The following is a 26,283-nucleotide window of genomic DNA, read 5'->3' as shown; positions in this document are numbered from 1 at the left end:
TATTCTGTTTTAAGACATTAATATATTTCTGTTTCATACATGCTGCCTCAGTCCTTTCTTATTACACTTTTGGGCATTAGGCAAAGAGTTTATGTGGAATATAATTTTCATGCTAGTGTTAAGTTCCTTTTTTATTCCTTTACTTTTGCTGTCTTCCTTTACCCTTGATGAAGTCTTTCTCTCATCTTCTCTCTGATAAGCCCATGTGAACTACAGATCCGTAGGTAAATATACATAAATTGCAGAAATCCATCATTAACCTTAACTTTGCCTGTGTATGCCTATGCATTTATGACAGAACTTTATTCAGCAGTGCTGAAGAGAAGCATGTGTAAGGAGTGCTGCTAATGTTGTATATCAGCGAGAGTTCAAAGAGCAGGGTTCTGCAGAGGAGCAGGGGGAATAAGGGCCACAGCAAACAGCTGCCATGCGCCTCCAGTAGCTCAGTTTGCATGAGGCAGGCAGCTCTGACAAAGTTTCACTGTTTTGTTCCACCTGGAAGTGTGTGAATTGACCATGTGTTTCCTTCCTGCAGACCCTCCCACCATCACAGAGTCCAAGAGCAATGAAGCAGCCACGGGACGACAAGCCTTACTGCGGTGCGAGGCATCAGCAGTGCCCACGCCCGATTTCGAGTGGTACAGAGATGATACCAGGTAAGGCCTTTAGCTTGTCTCTTCCCTCCTCTCTTTTTTGGTCCATTGAATAGAGGTTCCTGTCATCCTGCCCAGCTCCTCTCAAACAAATTGCTCCTTACAATTGTTTGAGTAGCAATGTCCCATCGGGCTTGGCAGAGCCAGCATGGTCATGGCTGGAGGAGGCAATTCCCCTCTGCACTTTGGAGATGCTGAAGGAAGTACAGGGGGTGGAGCTCTTCCCTTGAAGTCAATTATGGGCCAATGCTCAATTAACACAATGTTCATGTGTTAAGTAACCCATGATACAGACCAAGAAGTAGGTAGTATAAGTCTTCAATTAGATAATGCTGCTCCATGTGCATTCTTCTAGAGAAAGGAGCTGCTGAGGTATGAGATTTCCCCACCTGTATGACCTGAGTCTCTCAGACTTGCATATGAGAATAAATGAGAAGAGAAGAAGGATCTGTCTTTTCTACCTGAACATTTACCTGGCATTAAGAAGGTTGTGTTATTCCTGTACATTTTAGGGTAGCCAGCCCTGAACAGGGTGCCCAGGTCCAGGGATGACTCAATATGGGTATAGGCATTTATTGTGAATCAGTGTTTCACTAAGAATATGTGGTTCAGGGACAGAGTAGCCTTCAGCTGACCATTATGTGTTCATTTCCAGTGTGACTCGGTGCTGGGTTAATGCTTCCTCCCTTTCTCTTGTTTTTCCTTGGTTCTCCACTGCTTTACCAGTGGCATTTAATCCCACTAAACTTTCTTTCCCCTACCTCCTCCTGTTTTCCATCCATCTTCCAGTCTTCTTTGCTCTCTTTCCTCTCACATCCCCTCCCTATTTCCCTCTGTCCTTACCTGCCAGCTGGGCTGAATTTGCTGTGTGCTGGGGAGAGATTTCCTTCCCAGTACACAGCTCTCATTGCTCTATCCACCTCTTCTCCTTTCTTCCCAGGATAAACAGCGCCAATGGTCTGGAGATAAAGAGCACGGGAAGTCAGTCTCTGCTGATGGTGGCCAATGTCACTGAGGAACACTATGGGAACTACACCTGTGTGGCTGCCAACAAGCTGGGAGTCACAAATGCCAGCCTATACCTTTACAGTAAGTACAGGACAGGGGGAAGGGAGGCTCTCACAAAGACACATGGTGGTCAAAACTCAGGAAGGCATCTGCTTGACAATCCAGTCCCCTCAGACCTGAAGCCATGACCTGGCTTCCAGCACTCCGCTTCGGATTCCTACGTGTTCGCACTTGCCTTGAAACACAAACAGAGCCAAATCAAAAGGCTTGCAGTCAAGCACTTTGATTGACTGGCTTTGCTGAAGACAGATTCTGTTAAAGTAATAAAAATGTGTTTGTTTTAAAGCTGGAAACAAAAAACACTTTAGACTGACAGCCCCTTTAATAAGTAGACAGAAGGCCAGGGCTTGGAGGATCCATGACAGGTGAGAAATGACAAGTAATTCAGGGAGATGGAGAGAGCTAGCCACTGAGCCTGAGGAGAACAAGACACTCAAGAAAAAGAGAAATTGGTTTGAAATTGGAAGGGATAGAAATGAGAAAAGACAGAATGATTTTAAAGGGATATACCACAGGGACCATGGGGGAAAAGGTAATCAACAGATGAAATATGGAATAAGGTTCCTTGCATCTCATTCTGCTAGCTTTCAGGTACTGAGTTTGTCTTACTAAGTATAAAGAGACAGAAGCTGGGACTAGACCAAGCTCTAGAGCAGTTACCTGCTGGTTCTGAATTTTGCAGCTGATTCAAACCTGATCCTAAACAGAGCCCCTGCCCCTCACCTACCATCTACATGCACATAAAAACTGTGGTGTATTTAAAATGCAGTTACCAATTCCAGGTCTAAAACTTGGGTTTGACTTGGCCCACATGTTATTGGCATCAGAGATACACTGCAGCAAAATGACTTAAATAAATGGACACGTAGACACAAAAGTGACTGATGGCAGTGTTCCCGTGACAGTCCCAAACTGAATTAAAACTCTCATGTCGTGACCTGTATGTCCTTTTAAACAGAAAAAAAAATAAGCTGTGTAAAGCAGTCAGTATGGGATGCAGTTTAGTCTAGTTTCTGCTCTGACTAAAAAAACAAAGTCATTATTTGGTTATTTTTAACAGATGTAGTGCAAAAGGATAAATCCATGGGCATTCTTTGTTTACCACCTTTGGACTTATTTCATGGCAGTTTGAATTTTTGCAAATTTGGGTATATTTTGTGGCAGCTATTTTCTAAAGAATAGATATTATCATAAAGGAACATATATTTGATTTCCTGTAGCATTGCAGCACACAAAGCAAATTTCTGCTTTGAAAGTCTTTTCACCCTGTTCTTGTGACTGTCATGAGATTTAAAAAAAAATCCTCAGGCAGCAATCTGGAACACAATTTTCAAATACTCCAGATTTGTTCTTGCTGATATTAATATAATTCTAAGTTTAGAATCTATTATTTGTGACTGAATTCTAAATTTGGCCCTCTCTGTTGGTTCCTGTTACACAAATGAACTGAAATTCATCACTGAAACAAAATATAAGATGTAATTCAATGATGTATATATGCACATATGATTTTAGCTGGGGGGTTAGTTTTGCTAGAGAAGCATTTTGCATGACTTCAGAACTTCACCTCAAAGGATCTCAAAGGATTTGCTAGCAATGAATATTTTAATATCACAAGTCACTTAAAAATGGGTGAGTGTTGTCAGCACCATTTTGTAGTAGGAAGTTAAGGTACAGAGTGAAGAAGTGGTTTATCCATGGTCATAAAATGAGTGTCATAACCTGTGAGAGACCCAGAGAAACCTTGAAAAGTTGCTATTAACTGTTCCAGGAGGAAATGTGGCAACTCTTGAAGTGAGGATCCTATTTTAGCCCCCATTTGATGTGTATGAAGAACACTTTCTTTCTTTCTTTCTTTCTTTCTTTCTTTCTTTCTTTCTTTCTTTCTTTCTTTCTTTCTTTCTTTCTTTCTTTCTTTCTTTCTTTCTTTCTTTCTTTCTTTCTTTCTTTCTTTTCTTTCTTTTCTTTCTTTCTTTTCTTTCTTTCTTTTCTTTCTTTCCTTTCTTTCTTTCTTTCTTTCTTTCTTTCTTTCTTTTCTTTCTTTCTTTCTTTCTTTCTTTCTTTCTTTCTTTCTTTCTTTCTTTCTTTCTTTCTTTCTTTCTTTCTTTTCTTTCTTTCTTTCTCTTTCTTTTTCTTCCTTCCTTCCCTTCTTTCCTTCTTATTGTCGGATTTTATCATTTTTAAAAAAATTCAAGGCCTGTTTTTACTGGAGGACACTAGAGAACTTCATAAGAGCCAGGAGAATGGAGGTGCAGGAGCTGAGAGAGATTTGATGACTTTCAGTGAAGTCTTTCTAACTTGTTTTTGTTGCTTGGTTAATCCCTACTTTTTCACTGTGAAATTGCTTCATATTGTTTCAGGAAATCTCTGTTCTTCTAGTTAGTGTGGAAGAAAGAAAGAGAAAGAAAAAAATAAATTCAGGCAGACTACAGCTGGTATTTTGAAGGTGAAGAAATCAGGGGGGAAATGAGTTAAGGGAATCCAGCTTCATAAAGATAAAGAAAGCTGCTGAAAAAAACCTACAAGCCCAGATGAAAGAAATGCTGTAGTGATCACACAGTAGCTGAAATAACAGGTAATGCACATTCCCAGCCACACACTCAGACAGAAAAATAAAGCAGTGCCAAGTTTTTGCAAGGTACAGCAGATACTTAGATACTTGAGACTGTTTTTCATCCCTAGAATCAGAGATCTTATTTTCTTTTTAAACAGAGAACAAGCTCACTGTAGAGCAACATCCCACTGGGGAGGTAAGTAGAGCGATAGTTCCTCAGTGTCCCATTGCAGCACAAAAAAAGAATGGAGCAAGGAGTGAAGAAACAATCAGAGAGTTAATAATGAGATACTGACAGCTTTGCCCGAGGTGGAGGGCAGAGAGGGAGCAAGCAAAATGATGTGAAAGAACAGTTTAGCAATAGAAAAAAATTGGTGACTACCATTTCATGAAATCTCAGTCAGCACTGAAAAACTCTCAGAGAGACTGACTGCCTTAGATGCCAATGTCATAGATGGAAGATGCATTAAAATACAAAAGCAGCTTCCGTGAGCTGTATGAATAGATAGCTAGTGAGCTTCTTAAAGGATGTAGCAGCAGGATTGTCTTCTGTAGAGGAGAGATTTATACCACTCACTCCTGGAGAATGAGTTTACAACATAAATATGGCCCTACCAAGGTTTAACTTACCCATGAAACTGCCTCCAGCTCTGGAGTATGTTTGTATAGAGGGTATTCAGGTACAGTTTGATGATACAACTGATCTAACAGCTTGCTGATATTCCTTGCTCCCCAGTGCTTTTGCTCATCCTGCTCTCTGCCATGTGGTTTGTTGTTTCCCTTATTCTGTCACTCAATGGACAACCCACTGAGCCAGTCCAACCTGCTAAACCAGTGAATAGGAAAATGAGCTTTACTGCTCATCTCCCTAAAATGCTCCAAATGTTTTCTTTTGTTGTACTGAGCAGAACTAGTTCATGGCTGGGCTCAACAGGCACCAAAGCCCATTCAGCTCTATCACACATCTGTGGGTATGAGGAGTTGGGAGGCAGGACCATGTTTGGCAGCACTGGTGAGCCAGTGGGTTGATTCAGCCCTGCAGAGCCTGGGAGCAAGATTTGTAACTCTTAACCACAAAAAAGGGGCAGTAATACACATCTCTGTGAAAATTACCTGACAGAGAGGCAAAGCCAAGGCTGCCATCCCAGAGCAACAGAGGTGGAAAGTAGTGACACGACTGAAGCAAAAAGGTTCTTCTCCAAGTGTATTAGGAGGTAGGGAACATGTTTTCTTTTTATTTCACTCCCCTACAAGTATTATAAAAAGCATTATGAGTGAAAGTCACAATTTGTATCTTAACACAGGCTACACAGACGTGTATACACACACACACAGACATATATATATACGCATAGCAGATACACATTTTCTGGAGGAACACAAATACATAGGTTTATGTGCAGGTGAGTATGTATTCTTAGGCATGCACCTCTGTGATGTAGAAGGAAACCCACACACCCGTCCACAGGCACACAGAAGCAGGTGCAGCACCTGGCACATTCTAGCAAAGCAGAGAAAAGAAAGAAAAGATTTTCCAAATTAGTTGCCTTCTGCCTCCTGCTGGCTGAAACAGGAGACAGCAGCACAGTGCTGCACATCCAAATACAGACCTGCTGGCTCAGTTATAGGAGACTGCCACATAAGGAGGTCCCCTGCTGCATCCATCTCCCTTTGGGAACTGGCAGGCACAGAGGTGAGCAGAAGCTGGCAAGACAGTGCCAACTCAACTTCAGGTGGAGCCCAGCAGTTTTGGTTTCAGCAAGGCACATTCCTAAAAGCTGGCATTAGCCTCTAACTCGTTAGCATCTGGACACACCTCTGACACGCCTCCTTCCACTCTGCCCACGTTTCATGGTGCCTGAGCGTTTGGTTACAGTGGTGGTGCTGGGGTTTGGAACCTTAGCTGTGTTCAAAATCCCTCTCAGTGTCTTAGTGCACACCCCCTGTTTTCCTCAAGTCTTTCAATAACGGGGAGACCCAGCAGGAGGAAAGTGGTTTGGACTGACAGTCAGAGGGGGCAAGGCTGAGACACTGCTAATGAGCCAGGGTGGAGCAGTAAAAGCAGCACACAGTGGGAGAGGGGAACAGAGACAGAGTCCTTGAATAGAAAGCAGCATGATAATGAGGCCACAGTGCTTTGCTTTAACTGCTTATGCTGTGCAGCCTGCAGCCTGCTGTGCAGGAAGAAGGTAAAGGGGAGTTGAGTTATTTAACCAAACTAAATAACAAGGAAGTGTTGTCAGCACAAACAGCCTGCTTTCGCAGAACAATAGTCCCCTGTTGCTACATAAACACAGAGATCCAAGCTAGACTTGTATTTGATCTCCCCTGAGCCTGCTGTGGATTCAAACAGCTCCATTACCACCATGAGGGCAGGAGTTCTGCCAGTGTCATAGGGATGGGCTCAATCCTCATGAGCTCCAGTGAGACAGAAACTCACTCCTTGCACCCAGGACACTGTAGAAAGAGCATTGGCCTCCAAATAGCTGGGCCTAGATGATCAGAGAATAATAGTGGGCTGCTGATTTATGCTGCCAAGCTCTTTGTCCATCAGCAGTGGTCTTAGCAGGTAAGCCAGTGCCCCAGGCCTACCAGCTGTTGCAGCTAAATGTCTACCTATGGATCAGTGCATGGGCAGGAGCTTGTCTCAGTCAGTACAAGGCATCCAGCAAGCTCTGAAGGCAAAGAAAGGAGACCCAGTGATAATAATCAAGCCCAGGGACCTTGAATTCTTGGGTTTGTGTCTGCCTCTGCCAACAGTTCAGCATTTGACCGTGGGCAAATTGCTTCCTTGCTCTATGCATCACCTGCATATCACCTGCCATCTGTGAAGCAGAATTTACACTACTGTTAGCCTCAGACTGAGGTCTCTGATTCTGGTTTCACTCAGTGTCTGTGCAATTCTTTTGGGATCCTTTGTGGAAGAAGCAAACCATGAAGCCAGCAGTGACGTATATCAAAGTCCTGCTGGGATGTATAACGAGGACACATTATAAAAACCCTGTGAACAAGACAGCAGGCTCTGCATACAACTGGAAGATGATGAGTCTGCAAAAACTCTGTCCCTCTCAGAGGACAAAAACTCTGAAGAAGCAGAGTGTCCTCAAGGATTTGCCAGGGTGACTGCTCCCATGCACAGATCCTCAAGGGAACTGTCATTGGTAAGAAATCCATTGTGGAGAAGGCTCTGGGGAGGCAACAACTACTCATGGAGCAGTTCCACAACTCACCTCTCTGCCAAGACTAGCCTGCAGACAGAGGTGTAGCTAAGAGAAGCTGTGAAGTGGTGACATGAGTAGACTTGAAAGTCAGAGGGATGATATGGACCATCAGCTCCAATTACCTTCACTGCAGGTGCTTGCTGTTTGGCTATAATTTGTTTAGTTTTTCAAATCATTTCTCTCTGACTCCCCGTCCCAGGGGATGTTGATGTGTATCAGGCATGTTGCTAGCAAAATGTTCTTCATATGAAACCTACTCTAGTTCATTTATTTTGGGGATGGACAACTCCATCAGGTTTGTATCTGCTGCTTGCTTGGTGTGAAAAGTGGCTTATCCTTTTCTCCTGCATGTTGCTTATTGTTTTTTTTCCCCCCTTAGAACGAGTTTTACCCACACTCCCCAATCCTTTTCCAGGTCAGTATATGTTTTATGTTGGAGTAGCTCTTTAGCCGGGTCATTCTCCGTCATTCTGATAAATGCTCAGAGCTAGGCAAAACAGCTCAGAAATGCAGGAAAATAAGGATTTTCCCTTCTCATTTACATGTCATTTTGTCTTCTCACCTTCTTCATGCTTCTCTTTGTCCCCTCCCTCTTCAAAAAAACCAATCAACTGAACAGCATTAACCTTTAACCAAGCTTTGAGCCATGGCATTGAGCTGTCACCCAGGTGTGGACTGTCTTTAGTGAGGTTCAATCATCTCCCTGCAGACCTATTTCTAAAACACATTCCCATCCTAAGCTCTCTTTGCCCACTTGTTCAGATTTGGATCAAAAGCATAAGCAGACCTAAAATTTTGCAGAGACAGTGCAAGGAACAAGTGGAAAACTAAAAATTAAAACACTGCCAAAAGGTTTTTTTCACTCTAGTTGAGCATCCTATCATCCACAGTGAAACACTTTGTTTTCTAATGCTTTTGTCACACCTTTACAAGTCTTCCCATCACATAGTCCTGCATCTGAGGCAGAAAGCATAAAAAGAGACACATGGTGAGGTGTTACTGTCTGCTTTATTTCAAAAGGGAAGAAGGCAAAACAGTGTCCAGGTGTTTTTTCTGTCTCTGTGTTGCCCACTCCTGCCTTGTGTGCAGACAGCATGGTCCCAACATCCATGAGATCTGGGGCTTGGTTGTGATGTTTTCATTCTGAAAAAGCACAGAGACCAGGCATGTCCCAAAAGCAGGCTACAGACTTTGAAAGTGATATCTGAAACTAAATCAACAATAAGGCAGCAAGTCCCTGTGTTCACTGAAAAAATCTTGGCCTACAGTTCCTCAGTATCTTTGTTTTACTGCCATATGAGGATAGTGCACTCAACTTATGGGTTGCTCAGAGACCTAAATTGTTAATGTCTGCACAGAGCTTTGGAATAAAGTGTTGTTAGGAACCCATGTTGTTTTGCAAAAGAGCACCTGCTTGAACAAAGCACCTGCAGGTACTCCCATGAAAAGAGCAATAAATGCTGGGTGTTATACATGCTCCGTTTAACTACTCTGCTGTTTTCAAATCAAACTCTGCTTTTGGCAACTTATTCAGGCTCAGGATGTAGTCACAATTGCCTATTTAAAAGGCAAATCCACAAATACGATTTAAGAAAAGTACCTAACAACAACAAAAAAAAAAAAAGGAGGGGGGAGGTAGAAATCAAGCTACCATTAAAATTAAATCCCAGGGAGTGATTTGTAAATAACATTCAAGGAGCTGAGAAAAGGAGTAAAGTAGGCCATTGGGAACCTCCTTGGAAATATAAATCCAATTAAACACCATTATCTTATGTATTGCAAATTAAACTTGTGCTTGGATATGAAATTAAAGTTGCTGAGGCTGTTTTGGATGCAGGGTTTTGAGGAGTTTTCCAGTTTTAGGTGTTCTTTTTTTTCAAGCAGAATTTTCAATGACAAATACTTTTGTCTGATGAAAAACCCAGGGCTCTTTGGTTTTATGATTATTTTTATTATATATCCTTAAATTCCACAGGCAGGCAGTGTTAATTTTTTTCATAGCCAGCCCTGTTTACAGCTGGTTTTGAATTAAGAGCCCATTAAGCTAAATGATAAAGCAAAATCTGCAAGTGAGCAAGGCCAGGATTCCCATTACAGATACACCTCCTAATCAACTTGCCAAGGCCATCCTGCACAGCTTTAGTTGATCCTTTAAAACACTTTCCCCTCCATCTCTGAAGCTGTTATATTTTTACTGCTCCCCAGTCTCCTGAGATCATGTTGAAGGATATCCTGGTGTGCCATCACTCCTGTGAGGAGTCCCCAGGAATTTGTGGTGCCAAATGCTGGTGTATCTCCAGTGACCCAGAACATGCCAAGAGGATTTTGCAGAGGGGAAAAGCAGAGTTTAAATACTCTGGGCCTCTCTTGTTTTCTGAAAGACATACCAGCTTCTCCATTGAGGGCCTTCAGCGCAGATGCTGGTGCTTTTCACATATGCTTTTTCACATGGTGCTTTTACTTTGCTGCTCACCGTCAAAGAAACCATGGACATAAAATTTTGTTAGACCTTTTTATTCCTATGAGTTGATGTTCTAAAATGTAGTCCTCAGCCCTCAGTTAAGCCATTCCTCAATGACCAGAATCACAGCCTTCTTCTTCTTTCTCCCTCAATTTTCATTTCTATTAATCCTCAGTAACACTTCCCTGTCCTGTGGGGTTTTGAGCATTAATTTAAAAGGAAGGTGATTTGAGATGAAGAGAGCTGTAACCCTGCTAAGCATTGCTATCATTAGGTAGCTGCTGTGGAAACATCTTGCTTTCAGGCAGGCTGGAGACTCAGAAGCAGCCCATTCAACTAAACAAATGGGACTTGAATTTGATGAGACACTTTCCTTAAATGCTGATGGAGCCCAGCTGATTCAGCTCTCAGCTGAGTTGTCCTTGATAAATTTTCCAGCCCTCCTGATTTTGCAGCCAGGCACTCAAAATGCCTTGAAATGTCTTCTGGGATGATGCCACATCATCACATCTTTCTGTCTGCATTGTAACATCATGTTATAATGGGCTGTCACCAAGCAGGGGCCTTATTGCATCATCAGGTGCCTTTTCAAAAGGATTCTTCTTCTGGAAAAAGAGAATTTGTTCATTCCACACCACATCTGCCAATGGAAGGGCAAGTGTGGCCACTATTTAACCTCAAAGGGACCTGTCTCAATTGCCTGGCACTAGCTCCATTTTTGTCCTTCATTTTCCTTTGTCCTCAGCCCTTTGAACATGACCTCTTTCCCTTTGATTAGCACCTAGTGTCCACATCAGAATGGCTTACCCAGACTTATGGGCTTCAAAATCTGTGAGCCTTCCTCACAGGAGTTTTGTGATGAGAGCTTTTCAAAGGTTAAGTAGGGGCTTTCTCAGTGTGGTTCCTTGATGCCCTGGGAGCTTTGCAAAGGGGATGTGATGTTTCATGAAGCAGCACATCCACAGCTGCCCAGAGGGCAACAGGTGTGTCAGTCTTGGAGCCTGATCAGACAAAGTCATGGCTGTCAATAGGTTGATGCAAGATTTAAAGCAGTAGTGTGTTAGTAATTAGCAGAGTGGGAGGGAAAAGGAGAATGAGTCCTGCCTTTCTGCCAAAATGTGCACTGATCGGAGAATGACCCTGTGTGACTGTAGATTGTAGATAGTCTCCATTTAGCTGTAGCCTGTGTAGCCTGTACTGTCACTAATGCCTTCATCAGGTGGGTGGGAGCTGGGGGAAGGGAGAAAAGAGATGTTCATTTGGGTCTGATGGCCAGAGTGGGAAACAGAGAGCAGCTTGCTTTCTCATACCCTCTCAGTCCTCTTTCCTCTCTCTGGGTGTCCTAGCTGTGCAGAAGAGAGTTTCTCTGTTGCAGTGGTCACCTCCCACCCATCTCTGCTTCCCTTTTGCTTTCTGTAGTGCATGACCCTGCCAGTTCTGCCAGTGGAAGCCCTTAGTACAGACAGACCAAAATACACAATCTTACCTTTTTGTGATCCCAACAGAGAAATGGAGAAAAATAATGACCAGGGGGAAAAAAAATTACCATAGGGATTAAGCACATGAGGGTGTATTTAGAGCCATGTCAAGTCTGCCATAAATCCTAAAGTGGTCAAGGGACATGGTTCAGCTGTACTGGTCACTCCACAGTGATGAGTGGCTGGCTGCTCAGGGCATGCCTCACTTCCCTGAAAGCTGCCTGAGCCCTGGGCACTGACAGCTGATCACGCCCATGGCCCTGGCTGGGAAGCACAACTCATGGATCTCCTTGCTTCCCAGGGGTGCTATCCACCCAGACTTTCCAAAGAGCTCAGTGTCCATTTGGTGAGTGCAGAAGGGATTGGCCCTGCAGGGTGGATGCTCAGGCAGACCAAGCTTCTCTTGCTGCTCAGGGTCAGTGCCAGTCCCTGCCAGGGCTGCAGCACTGAGGGCTGGCACTGGCCTTCAGGCCAAGGGAGCAGGGAGGACAAGGCAGGGCGAGGGCAGGCAGCCAGCATCACAGTAATTGCTTCCTGCTATTTCATAGGTACAAGGCAAGGGATGGCACTGAATCTTATTTTGGCAGTGTGATTTAAAGTGAGTAATACCAAAGTCAGAGGTGATGATACTGTCTTCCAAAAGGAGGGAGTATGGATGTAGACAAAAACAGCATCTTAGGGAAAAGAGACATGCCAAGAATTTATGCCAAGCTACCAGCATTGCTTGGTGGGTTTTGCTGAATAGCAACAGACAGCTTCTGTTGTTGAGATTGCTTAAAAAAAATTAAAAGCCAATCTGCTTCTTCCCACCCCTCCCCCCAAAAAGAAAACAAAACAAAAAAAAACAAAAACCAAAAAACCACAAGCTTTCTTAGAGAAAAAATAGAGACACTGGGGGAAAGAAAGAGAAATGGCTTTACTGCCTGATCTGTTTCTGTACTTTTTGTTCATTAATGTACATTGATTTATTAAAAAATAAGCTGTGGGTTGTATATTATTTACATAGTACAGTGCTGTGGAGAATCCAGTGAGTAAAGAAGATCAGCAGCAGTGGGTAGGAACTGAGACAGGAAGTCCCAAAAAGATATTCCTCCAAGCTGAGCCCTTGCAGTGGATAAGGAAGACGTTTCAAGGTCTGTGCAGTCACCGGTGTGGTTTTGCATGCATGCAGAACAGTCCTGCAGAACAGAGGTCAGGCCACAGCAGTCAGGTGGGAGAGTGGAGCTTGGGTGGGTCCAGTGGGGAATAACTGCACTGCAGAGATCAGAAACAAACCCATGGAAAAGTGACTGCCATGGAAAATCAGTTGTCTGATAGACAGAGTGATAGTGTTGCAGCATGAACAGAGTACCCTGCAGAACAGAGCTGGGGCAGGCTCTAACCCTCCTGAGCCAGATATCCCCAGCCCAGAGGACACTCATAGTCTGATACATCTGTATGTTAGATGAGCTGAAGTCACCAACTGAACCTTCCTCCTTTAGAGACGTTGAAGATAACCCATCCCCACTGCACAGCAGGTGTAGTTAAATCCTTGCTCTCTCCCTCTTGTTCTCTGTTTCTTGTGTTGACTGGCTGACTGAAACTGCAGAGGGCAGCAAGGAGGAGGATGAAGAACTGCCACTGCTGTCTTGATTTAATCCTTACACACACACAAAAACTCCTTCAACCCCTGTGAGAAAATGACCAAAGAGTAATTTTCACCTTCCTCCTCCTCCTTCTCCTCTTCGCCCTTCCATTTCCAGTGTAAACCACTCAAGAATTTGCCTAACAAGCTGGCCTCCCCTCTGGTTATTGTCCCAAGTGAACAGCCTCTCCATTCACTAACCCATGACGGTAAGTTGGTTTTGGGAAGCAGGTTTATCTTCCCAGCTCAGGCAGTGCACTGGGCCCACTTGTGAACCGGTTGCCATTCAGTGTCTGCTCTGCTGTTGATAAAGCACATTACACATGGCTGGGCTTGCATGATTAATACAGCTGTCTAAGTGCTCTCTCTAAAAACAAAAACAACCAGCAAGGAGAAGGGAGGTGTGGGATTTGGGAGGGATTTGGGAGGGAGGGAGGGTGTGCATGGGGGGAAAAAAAAAACAACCATTCCAAAGAAATCAGGCTTGCAGAAAAAGGCAAAGAGCTCCTGGAAGGCTTCCCTGCCATGGGTGAGCAGGTCTTCGAGCAGAGCTCGCCTGCAAAAGGGAGAGGCAAGGTGAGCAGGGAGCAGTGTGATCCTTCCCCAGCATCACCAACATGTCCCCCAGAGCCTGGGGAGTGGGTGCACGGTGGGAGCAGGGGATCAGGCCCTGGAGAAGGATGTGCTGAGCAGCACAGCTTCAGCAGAGTCTGGTCAGGCAGCCCTGCCATGCCTGTTGAGGCTACACAGGCACACTGACCCTGGGGACACTGCCCAGCCACATGCACACCCGGGCCCAGAGTCACAACCCACAGGCACTGACAACCTCCAGGCACCCGAGAACATCTCATGAGGAGCAGGATTAGCTTCCTGCATCTTTCCCAATGCTCCAGTTCATCTGGCTGAAGGCCTGCTCAGCAGCCTGTATAAGCTATTGATACTTTCTCTTTTTAATGTGGTCTGAGAATGGACTGTGAGAAGCTACAATGGCTTCCTGCTCTGGCTTTTCCTAGGCCTGGGCCAGGTATTAAAGTCATGCTTGCACTGTTAGAGTGTTGAAATGACCAGGAGTCTTACTCTGGAACTGTACACACACAGACACTTCCATATTTTGATACACATGGTAGTATTTCCTTAGACCCCACACTTTAGAGACATACAACAGTGCAAGGACCCAGCTTGACTGTCATGACAACTCTAATTCACTGAATTACTGAGAGTGAAATCCCTAAGAAAACCTCAAGGATGGGCTGGGAGGACACTCCTCTGCAGATACTAGAGAAAGATAGGGAGGGCAGAGGTAGGACTGGATTTCAGTACCAGAGTAACCTCAAGCACAGTGGCCACTCTCCACCCCAATTTCATTCTTTTTCTGCTCCAGTCACACCTACATATGTTCCCTGCCTCTTAATTTCTGGCTGCAGCCACTCAAATTTTTCCCATGACATATATCCAGTAAAGCTTGTAGAAAACCATAGCAGGGATTAAGTGGGTAAACAGACAGACATGAAACTGATGAAAATATTAATTTTTCAAGAGATTCCAGAGCCTCCAATTAGCAAACCTGCTTCCTAGGGTGGCGTGTGCTCTGGGTGAGGGGAGCTGTGCTGTTTGTCCTCTATTGAGACACTGGATTATGTGGTGGCAGCACCTTTGGTCTGCAGTGTCCTAAACTGGTGCTTCAGAGATGAGCAGGAAAGGGATTGTTTTATCCTAGGAAAGCAAAAAGCAGAAAATCTCAGATCTTCCCAAAATTTCTCCTGAAAAAGTCTGTCCTATATGATTTGAGGTTTGCGTGGTTTGTTGGTTTTGGGGATTTTTTTATTTATTTGTTTTTTATGCTTTCCTTGTAGAATGACAGTCTTTAATGTGTGATTTGAAGGCAATACAGCTTTAAGTATCTGATTTTGTATCAGTCCCTGGGGAAGGTGGGGTTTGGGGGGGGGTTGGGATTTTTTTAAAATAAACCTTCAGTTGTTAGGGAAATAAAAAGGGTGTGAGAACAATTTCTTCAGCTATAAGAAAACACTGAAAACAGATCTCATGATGTAAGATCTGTGTAACCTTGAAACAAAGGTGGTCTTCTAGCTACCACCAACCTCACTGGTCAAGATAACAGCTTAATTTTAGACTAGGATTACTGTAAACCAGCTCCAGGATAAATGATGTAAGCAGACAGCTCTTGAATACCATGACCTTCTCAGAAAGACACTGAAAAATACAATTTCAGGGATATTCTTCAGACCTTAGGGAAGGATGGGTGAGCTGCATTACAGAATGAATCTTCATTCCTCTAGACATGAGGTATGATAGATGAGTACTTAGTACACCATGAATGAGCTCCAAAACATGGGGAAGAACTGTTCAGTGCTAAAAAAGCATGAGCAAATTCTGAAATACATTAAACTGAGTGCAAAGATTGATAGACACCAGAGACATTTCCTTAATCTTGTTGGAGAGTTGCTGGAGGGCATCCTCCCCAGCTTACACACTGGTACTTGCACCTCTAGGAAAGCCAGCCTATTGCCACTGCAGTCACAGTCAAGTTTTAATTACAGGAGCAGAACTGCTAGTGACAATGGGGAATGAGCAGGCAATGAGCAAAATAGCTTCAACACTGGGAACAGCAAAGAAAAAAAAGTGTCTTCTTCTAATAAGAGGGAGGAGGAACAGGAAAAAAGTAAGAAAAAAAGCCCCAAATGAACCCTAGTAAGTAGAAGCTGATAATCCCTAAAGCCTCAGAGTAGAGTGCAAAGTCCTAGAAGAAAGAAATTAATAACTTTCAAAGTATGACCTTGAAAATGGAATTAACAGTATTCCTCCCTTTTAAGCCTTCATGATAATAAAGATTTCATCTTCTGAAGCCCTGGCAAGAGAGTCAACAGACTAGGAAAAATTGCTTCCTGCAGAGCAGCTGGCACCTGTAAACCCTAAAACCCCTGCAGGCCCCAGGGAGTGAGGTGATAGAGACACCTGCATGAGGCACATCTTCTTTCCCTTGTGCCCTCTGCTTTAGAGGTGGGGGTTTTTCTTCCCCTCCCCTCCCCCCCTCATTTTTGGTCCTTTATTTTTGCTCAAGAGGCAGAACTTCAATCTTCATTCTAAGTAGAGTCAGCCTATCAACAACATGGAGCCCAGAGCTGCTCAGAGAGGAAAGCACCTGGGAAAGCAGCAGGCTGGCTATACTTGGTTATCATCACTCCTTCCTTCCCATCACAGACGAGTTCTTCAAGCCCATCCCATGCTGCATTCTGGCTTCTCTTCCATTCAGAAACTCATAGGGACCAATTGCCCTCTTAACACCAGATTTTTACCTTGCACTTTATCCTGGCAGTATCCTAAGGGCAGATTCTCCAAAACAAATCAAGAGCCAAGAGCTCTCTGATGCCCTTTGAACCTTCTCTGTGGGCTCTCTTCCATCAGCAAACTGCAGATATGTCAAGCCCTGGAATCTTGTTGGAGTAATGTAAATATGAGAAAAATTGGCAGCTGCTGTTTCTTCTACTGCTTTCATTTTGGTTTACTCAAATGATGAGACTGGCAAATGTGGATGTGAAACATATAGATGGGTAGATGATTTTTTTTTTCCCCTCAGGAATCTATCTGCTCTCCACTGGCATCTCAAATGATCCTTTTTAAAGGTCTGTGTTGGGAATCTTGAAAGTAACAGGTTCAGTTTCTGCTGGTGATGATCATGGTGCACACATTTGGAGGTATGCCTCTGGTGAACTTGTGGGTTTACTTATACATCTGACCTTATTTGCCTCTTGAGCAAGGCTTATGTGTCATGGTACAGTCTCCATTTCCCTCTCTAAAGGGCCCCTTAAAGGATGCTGTTGATGTTATGAAAATGAGCTGGAGGGAGTGAAGAGACAGAAGGGAAAGTATCTGTGAGGAGGAAGTAGAATAATAGGATGGCTTGGGTTGGAAGGGACCTTAATCTAGTTTCAAATCCTTGCTATAAGCACAGCACTTTTCACTAGACCAGGGTGCTCAAAACCCATCCAATCTGGCATTGTACATTTCCAAGGATGGGATATCCACAGTGTCTGAGAATGCCTCACTACTCTCATAGTGAAGAATTTTTTTTCCTTATATGCAATCTAAATCTGCCCTCTTTCAACCTAAAACCCTTACTCCTCGTCCTGTCACTACACACCCTTACAAAAAGCCCTTCTCCAGCTCTTATCCATGCCTTTTAGGTACTGGAAGACCATGGTGCCACAGAAAATCATGGAGCCATCTCTTCTCGAGGTTGAATAACTCTGACTCTTTCAGCCTGTCTTCATAGGAGAGGTGCTCCCACCCTCTGAGAATGTTCATGGCCTTTCTCAGCACCTACAGCAACAGGTCCATTTTCATCCTGGTGTCCCATCATAAGTGGAATGAGTGGGTTACAAACCTCACCACTCCCTGCACCCTCAGTTTCTGCTGCCGTAGTGGGTAGATGTCTTGCTTTTTATGTGATTTTGAAAGAGGTTTTGCTGAGGATGCGGATGTAGTAGTTGTGGAAAGATGCAGGCCGGGGGGGCCAGATTCTTTGCCACATCCGTGTGAGTGTCCGTGGCTGGCTCAGCGGTGGTGGCTCGGAGCGTGCAGAGCTGGGCCCCTTCCCTCAGCTGGCACCCCTCTCTGCCGTGCGGGATCCGGGGGGCTGTGCCGTGCGGGACCCGGGGGATGTGCCGTGCGGGACCGGGGGGGCTGTGCCGTGCGGGACCGGGGGGCTGTGCCGTGCGGGACCCGGGGGCTGTGCCGTGCGGGACCGGGGGGCTGTGCCGTGCGGGACCCGGGGGCTGTGCCGTGCGGGACCCGGGGGCTGTGCCGTGCGGGACGGGGAGGCTGTGCCGTGCGGGACCTGGACTTTTCCCAGGGGAGGTGCAGAGCCGCCCAGCCTTGGGTGTCACTCCCAGCGTTTCCCGAGCCGTTCCCAGCCCGGAGCTCCTGGGTGGCGAGGCGGGGTCGGTGTCGTTCGGCTGCCACCTCGCGGGGAAGGAGCGGCGCTTCGGCGGGCGGGGACAGAGGGACGGGGACCCGCAGCGAGCGCCCAGGGAGGGTGACAGGGCGTGTACGAGCGCTGCTCCCCTGCATGGGGTCACAGCCCGGCAACGCTTGCTGCTGCTCCTGCCCTTTTTCGCACCTGCTTGTTGGCGTCTGAGCTTCACCGGGCTCATCCATATCTAAACTGCTCTGCTGGAAACCCCACTTTTCCCCTGCCTTTCTGAACGCGGGCTGGTACTGGCTGCCTGCCTTTGCAGTCCGGGCACTAATACCTTCTTCCCAGAGGCACCGTCACTCCCTCTACCTGTGTCCCTCATCCCTGCTTTCCTGGTGCCTGGCCAGGACCTAATTTCCTGTATTTGTCTCCATTTTCCCGAGGACCTGTTCTCACTATTTACCTAACCTTAATGCTTACGTAACATCCATCGTTTCCCCATCCTCGCCCTGGCTGACATCTCCTCCACTTGCCCTCTTCCATGTCTTGAGATGAGCATTCCTATATTGCCGTTTCAGTTGGTATCATTTCCTGCACTGTAGCCCAGCATTGGTACAAGTGCAAGGCTCATCCTGTCACTCCAGTCCACTCTTCTTATATCTCTCATCACAGCAGCCTTTTCCCATGCCTCTGCCCAGATGCACTTACATATTTTTCACCTCCTCATGCAGCCCTCAACCTCCAGTTGGCACTGTAGGCTTTCAGAGGCCAACATAAGCCATGAGGTAGGGACTGTGCAAGGCTAGCTTTCAGACCTCGGACACTGCTGCTGAAGCTGGGTGTGTTGCAAGTTTTCGTGACAAAAAAGTCATCTCTCCCTTTCCTGGGAAGATCTGAAGACTCTGCAGCTAATTCTTCCCACACTGAGCAGTTTCCTTAGGCCAGCTCTCCCATAGTCAGCAGAGGAAGCTGCAGAGCAAGGAGTGCCAGAGACAGTTTTAATCTGGCCAGTTCTGGTAACAGCTAATAGCAGGTGGCGTGCTAGGCCACCTGTTAGTGCCAAGGTCCTAAAGTCACAGAAGCACACAGCATCCAAATTTCATGTGGGGTTGCAGTGTCATTGCTGGCAGCTGGCTGCTGCTGTACTTCTTTAAGAGATGAGGGAGGCTGTGGATATGGAAGTCTCCAGGCAGTCCAGAAGTGACCAGACAAGTTCATGGATGAAGAGGGGTGCAGCTTCTGCTGGTTCATAATGACTCAGAAGCAGCTGAGATAGGCCAATATGATCCATGCTGGCCTTGTGCTCCTGGCAGGTCCCTACCCAGCAACCACAGAGGACAGGACTGAAGGTTAGACAAGACCCTTGGACTGACCCAGCAATCTTTCCTTGTGTGTTCCTCAGGCTGGTTTTGAGGATGGAAGCAGCTCTTGCTTTTACAGTCTGGCTGTGGTTTGCTCTGAATGTAAGCAGCACCCTGCTTTTCCCATCCTCCTCTGCCATGTAATCCAAGTCTCCCCATCCTTCTCACTGTGTCTTTTCCTATGCTCTTCATGGGAGTAGGAGCAGTTCTTGCACCATCACACACACAAGCATTACATCTGTACCACACCAGGTCTGCTACAGTCATACATATCCCCACATCCTCTCTAGTGAAGCCTTGGCTAGGCTGGCTTGCAGCCACGTGAGAGCATGCAGCAACTCTTTGGCCTCATGGTGCATGGATGGGTTTGCCTACAGGAGTGTTGGGCACCAGGTGAAATTGTTGATGTCCCAAATTGAAGAATCTTGCCACCCCTTCTGCATCTTCACTCAGAAGTATGTGGAAGTTGTCCCAGAAGCATTAGGGAGGACCCCTGGAGAGTCTGTGTGCCAGGCTGTTATTCTGGGCTGTTGTACATGGGCAGGAGCAGTGAGGTCACCCTGGCATGGTTGTGGTTTTCCCACTGTTAAGTTTAAGGATGCAGCTAGATTTACACTGTCTTGGGGAGAGGGGTGGGGGCTGCACATGGTCCTCTTCAGCCATGTGAGAACTATAGCTCTTATAATCTTGGCCAAGGCTGCCTTGTGGTGTGGCACCAATGCAGATCACTCAGGCTGAACGTCTGGAGCCAATAAAGCCTTGGAAACTCAGGATGCAGCATCCCATGAGGTTGTTGCAGCACACAGGCACCAGGGCAGGACTCCACCTGCCTCTGCAGCAGATATCCAAATATCTCACATTTGGAGCAAGAAAGAGCAGTTCAGTTGTTCTGCCCTTGACAGCTTTCAGTCTGCTCCTTCTTGATTTGCTTAATGGGATCTGACTCGGCCAGCATTTAGGGTCTGAGGTTCCTTAGGGGTTTAGCTGTGAAATGCTGCCAGATATTCGTATTATCTCATCAGCATCGGAAACCCAATTTCCTCACCTTCGATATCCTGACACTTTCGTGGTCACAGGTTTGGCAGTGCTGCTGAATTCCTGGGGCAGGGTGAGGGGATGAATAGGCCGGGATATTATAGCAAGTTCCCGGTGCCAGCGGAGAGGAAGCAGGAGTGGGCGGCCGGGGGTCTTTCAGGAAGGGCGTTCTGGGGGTCTCCAGCTGGCGGCGACCGCTCCGCGCAGCGACCGCCAGAGGGCAGCGGAGACCGCGGGCTCCCCCGCTGCTGCTGCGGGATGGCGAGCGGATTGACGGGGTGGCGAGGGGATGCTGCGGGATGACGAGCGGATGGACGGGGTGGCGAGGGGATGCTGCGGGATGACGAGCGGATGGACGGGATGGCGAGCGGATGGACGGGATGGCGAGGGGATGCTGCGGGATGACGAGCGGATGGACGGGGTGGCGAGGGGATGCTGCGGGATGGCGAGCGGATGGACGGGATGGCGAGCGGATGGACAGGGATGGGGAGTGGATGGACAGGGATGGCGAGGGGATGCTGCGGGATGGCGAGGGGATGGACAGAGTTGGGGAGCGGATGGACAGGGATGGCGAGGAGATGGACGGGATGGCGAGGGGATGGAGATGCAGGATGGCAAGGGGATGGACAGAGATGGCAAGGGGATGTTAGGGATGGCAAGGGGATGTACAGGGGTGGCAGGTGGGTGTGACATGAGGGCCGCAGGACTGTGATAGCCAGGGGATGTGTGGGGATGGCAAGGATGGAGTGTTTGTGAGGGGTCTGTACTCTGGGGGCTGCAGGGATGGGACACTGGGGGTTCTAGCCCTCGGAGGGCTGTGTTGTGCATGTGCACACCTGTGGGAGCTGTGCCCATGCCTGCCTGTGCACACGTGCACGTCCTGCTGTGCAGTGGTGTGGGACTCTAGGGGAGGGCAGTGTGCAGGTGAGGGCTGACACTGTCCCCAGCATGGGCACTCACCCACGGCCGTGTGGATGTACTGCCCATGGCAGTGGTGTGCACAGCCCACAGCAGCAGCTGCTCGTGCACACACATGGAGAATCATCATGCAAACATGGGCTGGCCTCAGGTGTAGCTGGGAAGGAAAGGTGACTGATAGAATGAATTGAAAACAGATGCTATTTCCTGCAGAAAATCTCGCTCAAATATTTTATTTTCTTCCATAATTTTCACCCTCTTTCTTATTCCACTTGAGCAGCTATTGTCCCCCAAAAACATTATTTCGTGATAGAATTATAATCTTCCCACATTTTTACAGTACTTGTGACAGTAAACATAGCACCCATGGCATGTACTCATGTACAGGTTTAGAGCTGTGCTCTAAAACCCCAAGATTCCATGTGGCCCCCCCAGGGTGATGCTCAGAGGCTGCAATGGATCCCAGTCAGCCTAACATACTGCCCAGCATCTGCACGGGCTGCTGGTGAGAAGAGCTGCTGGTGTTAGCCTGTGGTGTGGCGCAGAAGATGATCAGGACTGCACGTGGAGAGATTTCTGCAGCCAGATCCACCATCTGACTGGGACACACAGGGAGCCATGAGAACATGTATAATTTTTCATCTCCGGAGATGGGTTTCAGCTTTTCAGTTGCCCTCAAACTTATACACACAAGCTCAAGCAGAACAGAAGCCAGTGTGACCCTCTCCCAAGTGCTCCATCACACCACATGTCTTTGTGTGTCCTCTCTTATACCTAAATATTCCAGAGGCCCATCTCTTCACCACACCATGCCATGCCTCTGCCCCCAGTCCCCACCAAACTCACAGACTCTGATCTGTGCATTTAGATGCATTAAGGCAGCAGGTACCCAGCCAAGGCTAAATGTCCCCTTGCTTCTGCTGTGCTGAGTGTGCAGTGCATGCCACCATTGGTGCAAGTACCTTTGCTCCCGTTGCATAGATGTCCTAGAAAAGTGGCAAAGAGGAGAAATAATTGTCACGAGTATGCAATGTACATGTCCATATGTGTGTTAAGACAAATAGTATTTCAGCCAGATAGTAAAAATGTGGTGGCTGAAGTTTTTTGTGGGCAACACACTCTGCCAAGTGTGCTCTTGTTTATTTGCTGGGCCAGGAGAGTAATGTTTTGTGCCAAAAATGGATGCAAATTGTCCCAAACATCCTCCCCACCATTATTTGGCTATGTGAGATGCTTTTTCTGAAAAATAGGTGAGGTAGGGGTAGTAGCTGAAATGAAACTTGTTCCTGAGTTTAGGGGAGGAAATAAAATGTGTGAAAAAAACCAGTGTTTTAGGATTTGTGTGACAAGCCATGAAAGATGCACATGGACTAGCTTGAAAAAAGAAGCCATAGATGGAACATAAATTTTCCACACAAATCAACACATACTTACTTAAAAATCAAAGAATAGAACTGGGGCACAAACAGCTACTCTAGTCAGCTACCTTAGGAAGAAATCAGACAAATTACAGTGCAACAGAATTTGAGGGACTCTGGAGACATTCCTCTTGCATTTGCTGCCTTTTAGTCATCAGCTTGAGTTTAATAGCGACTGTGCTGCTGAGCAAGACTGTGGGTGAGCACCTATGCTCTCAGGAGAGCAGGACTCTTCACCTTTGCAGGTTGTGAGGGAGCAGTTGTACTTCAGCCTCATGACAAGGCCTTTTTTTTTTTCCCTCTGCCATCAGAAACAGCTTTTCTTGGCAGTAAGCATGACTTCTTTCTTCCACAGCAGGATCAGTTCCAACATAAAACCTCACCTCCATCTCCACACTCATATTACATATCTTACACATATTATATGTATGTGTACAAATGTACATGTACATGTGCATGCGTGTATACATAGATGAGCACTTTATGTGCACATACACATGGTGAGCTTGCATTAACAGACCCACAGCCATGTACACCTCCCTGACCAATTATGAGGAAAAAGCTGCCAAGGCTTGGGATTGCAGGGTGAATTTAAAACACCATCACTGCCATTAAAGTCATCCAGAAAAGGGAACCCATACATGAGAGGATGAATGAGAAGATGTCAGGAGTGTTAGTGTTTGATATTTCCCGAGTGAGGCTGCGCTATTTGCTGCTGCTGCAGCGCGTTCCTCCCTGCCCCCTCTGACAGAGCCTGCAGATGTGCATGCACAGTGCAGCTTCATTTCCCACCCTCTTGAAAAATCAACCTCCCTGCCATACCCTGCACCCTCACCCCACAGGCGTCGTGTAAGTTGCACAGCGACTCTTCTGCCTTCCTCTACCCCAATTCAGAAACAAATAATTACGGTGCAGCCCTGGGAGGGAGGGGAGGTGTCTGCTGGTTGGGCCCATGTTTTATTGATCTGTGATGAATCAGCTCCTGTGGAGCTGGTGTCTGCCTGCAGACAGGTACTGGCCACTGCACAGAATTACAACAAGTCCTGGCGTCTCAGGGCCACCACTGAGAAGGTGGTGGAGTGGGCAGGTGTGGGGATAGTGACCAGGGGCTGCATCTGCAAAGGTGTGAACAATATCCCTCCACTGGAGGGATATTGCTGGAAGGCCAGCAGCTCCCCACTGGAGGCACAGCAAGGGTTGGGATGTGGTTAGCAGCCAGGGTTGAGCCTTTCCGCTTGCTCCAGGCCCTGTTCCTGCAGTGTGGGTGTTGTTTAGGGAGCAGCCTGTAGCTGTGCTGGAAAGAGGCTCACCAAGGTGGGAAAGCGGCTGTGCCCTGCAGCCCAAACCCACCACTGCAGGAGCAGCCTGGGACTGAAGCACTGTGTTCCTGTGTCACCCCATCTTACCCAGCCTCGTGTAATCTTGTCTTCTTTTCTCTCCCTTCTCGCACCCTGCAGGACCCGGCACAGGGAGAGTAGACAACGGCTCCATGAGTTTGGCCGTCCCACTGTGGCTTCTGGCAGCATCCCTGCTCTGCCTACTCAGCAAATGTTAATACAAATCAGAATTAAAATAATAATATTAATAATAATTAAAAAAACAACACGACAGCAACAACAACAACAACACACAAAACAAAACGCGTTATACAGGAGACAGAGCGAAGAGAGGGGAGAAAGAAAAAAGAGGGGGGGAGAGAGAGACGATTGTTTCTTTCACAACTTTTGTGTGTTCAGGAGTGAAGAGGGGGGAGAGGAAAAATTACAGCAAAGAAGACTCAGCAACATTTAATCCAAAACCTGAAAAGCCGGCTGTCAAGTCATCAACTGCCTAGGAGGCAACATGAAGAGAGGGAGAGAATGGGGCGCCAGCAAGGATCGCGTAGCCGGAGGATGCTGCAATGTAAACAATCCAACAAAACCCACAAAGCCAATCAAAAGAAGATCCCTTTTCTTTTCTCTCCTCCTTCCTCTTTTCCATACTCCCTCACTTTCCTTCCTTCCTCCTCTTTCTTTCTTTTGCAGAAAGAGGTCTTTGCTTCGGTGTCTATAGCCATTTAACTTTTTGGATGCCCTGGGTCATTTTTGTGAGCTAATGCTCAGCCAGTTCATACTTTTAAAAACAAATTCAAAAAAACCCAAAAAAACAAAAAAAAAAGAGAAAAGAAAAAAGAAAAAAAACAGAAACAAAAAAATCAAACAGCCACAAGCCAGAGCAAGTCACCTGAAGCTCTCTGTACACTGGTGTCCTGTGAAGAGCCCCATCCTCTCTTCCCTTCACCCTGCGCTCATGTGCACCCAGCCCTTGCTAAACACCTTCTTTCCTGCCCCCTCCTTCATGCAACATCGCCCCACAGGCCTGAACTAAAGCTGTGTCAACTCTACTGAAAGCCTACTTTTCTTTTTTTCTTTTAAAATCCTCTTCCTTCCCCCCCCTTCAATTCAATCAGCTGTCTTTCTCTTTCTCCTGTGTATGCCTGTGTGCGTGCGTGCATGCATGTGTGGCTCTTGCTGTCTTCACTCTTTCTGTCTTTCTCTTGCTCTTTCTAAGCATGCAAAATGAAGAGTCCATGTGTACATATGCTCATCCTATTGTAGATAATGTCCTGCCTTGTAAGTGTGAGACAAGATGCAGAGAGATCAGTTAGGCAGAGAAGAGGGGTGAGGAGAGAGGGGCAGCTGCAACACAGGTTCACATTGTGTCCCCTCTCCTGTGTCCTCACTGGCTTTTTGTCTTCTGGCCACCTTGCTTGCAAGACTCAATTTGCACCCTTGTCTAGGCTTTTTTTTCCTCTCCCACCTCCAACTTGTTTGGCTCTCAGCCTCTAAGTACCAACATAGCAGCCTGTGCTATGCATGAGTGCTTGCACACGCTCATGGGGTTGTGCGCTCATGTGCAATTGTCCAAGCAAGCAGAAGAAACCTGGACTGGCCTACAACACTATGGACTGAAGAGTGCAGCCACCATTCCTCCTGGGGATGGGAGGCTGAGCTGGCGGGATGTGAGTGATGAGACCTTGGATGTCACCAAGCAGCCATTCCTTTTAGGTATAGTGTGCATAGAAAAAATACCTCAACATGAAAACCACAATCTGGTCATTCCTAACCATTTTGGTAGACATGCAAAAATAGAGCCAATACCCTTTTTCGTTGCTTTGTTGTTTTTATTCTTACTGTCCTCCCTGGTATAAAGGGAAATGTAGGCTGTGTAAGGGTGAGTGTGTGTGTGGGTGTGTGTGCTGTACACCACTATTACAAAACTCACTGCAAATTCCACATTTGAAAGAAGTTGGGTCAGAAAATGGCCAGGACCTGTGAATGTAAGAAATAAAACAAATGTCAGGTCCAAAATCCTAGGCTTACAAAGAAGGAGATCAAAATGATGCAGCAAAGTAGTGGGCAGTGCAATTTCCCCTGCTCTTCTCTTATCTCAAGGGTGCTGGTCTTGCTGGAGTGCCCCACACTTCGCATGGCAGAATCACATACAGAGGTGCCAACAAGAGAGGCTTTAGTGCCTCCCAAGTGAGGAGGTGAGAAAAAGCTGTGAGAAACAGGACTGA

At 46.5% G+C, this 26,283-nt stretch overlaps 1 protein-coding gene across 4 annotated transcripts in view; it reads left to right on the top strand.

Annotated features, from left to right (window-relative positions):
* The window catches only part of LSAMP (limbic system associated membrane protein), a 986,958-nt gene extending 961,083 nt beyond the window's left edge, over positions 1-25,875 (top strand). For 3 of the 4 annotated variants that reach the window (XM_079305982.1, XM_079305983.1, XM_079305981.1), the window contains 3 exons: positions 536-656; positions 1,594-1,742; positions 24,182-25,875. In XM_079305982.1, the coding sequence (XP_079162108.1) occupies positions 536-656; positions 1,594-1,742; positions 24,182-24,279 (368 nt within the window). In that variant the 3' untranslated portion in view covers positions 24,280-25,875. Of the gene's footprint in view, positions 1-535; positions 657-1,593; positions 1,743-7,875; positions 7,912-24,181 lie in introns of all 4 variants that reach the window. The other variant, XM_079305984.1, reaches the window with a different exon arrangement.
* The last annotated feature ends 408 nt before the right edge of the window (positions 25,876-26,283 follow it).

The sequence above is a fragment of the Erithacus rubecula genome (assembly GCF_903797595.1).
Source record: "Erithacus rubecula genome assembly, chromosome: 1".
In the NCBI taxonomy this organism is placed as follows: Eukaryota; Metazoa; Chordata; class Aves; order Passeriformes; family Muscicapidae; genus Erithacus; species Erithacus rubecula.
This window is presented reverse-complemented; position numbering and strand designations above follow the sequence as displayed.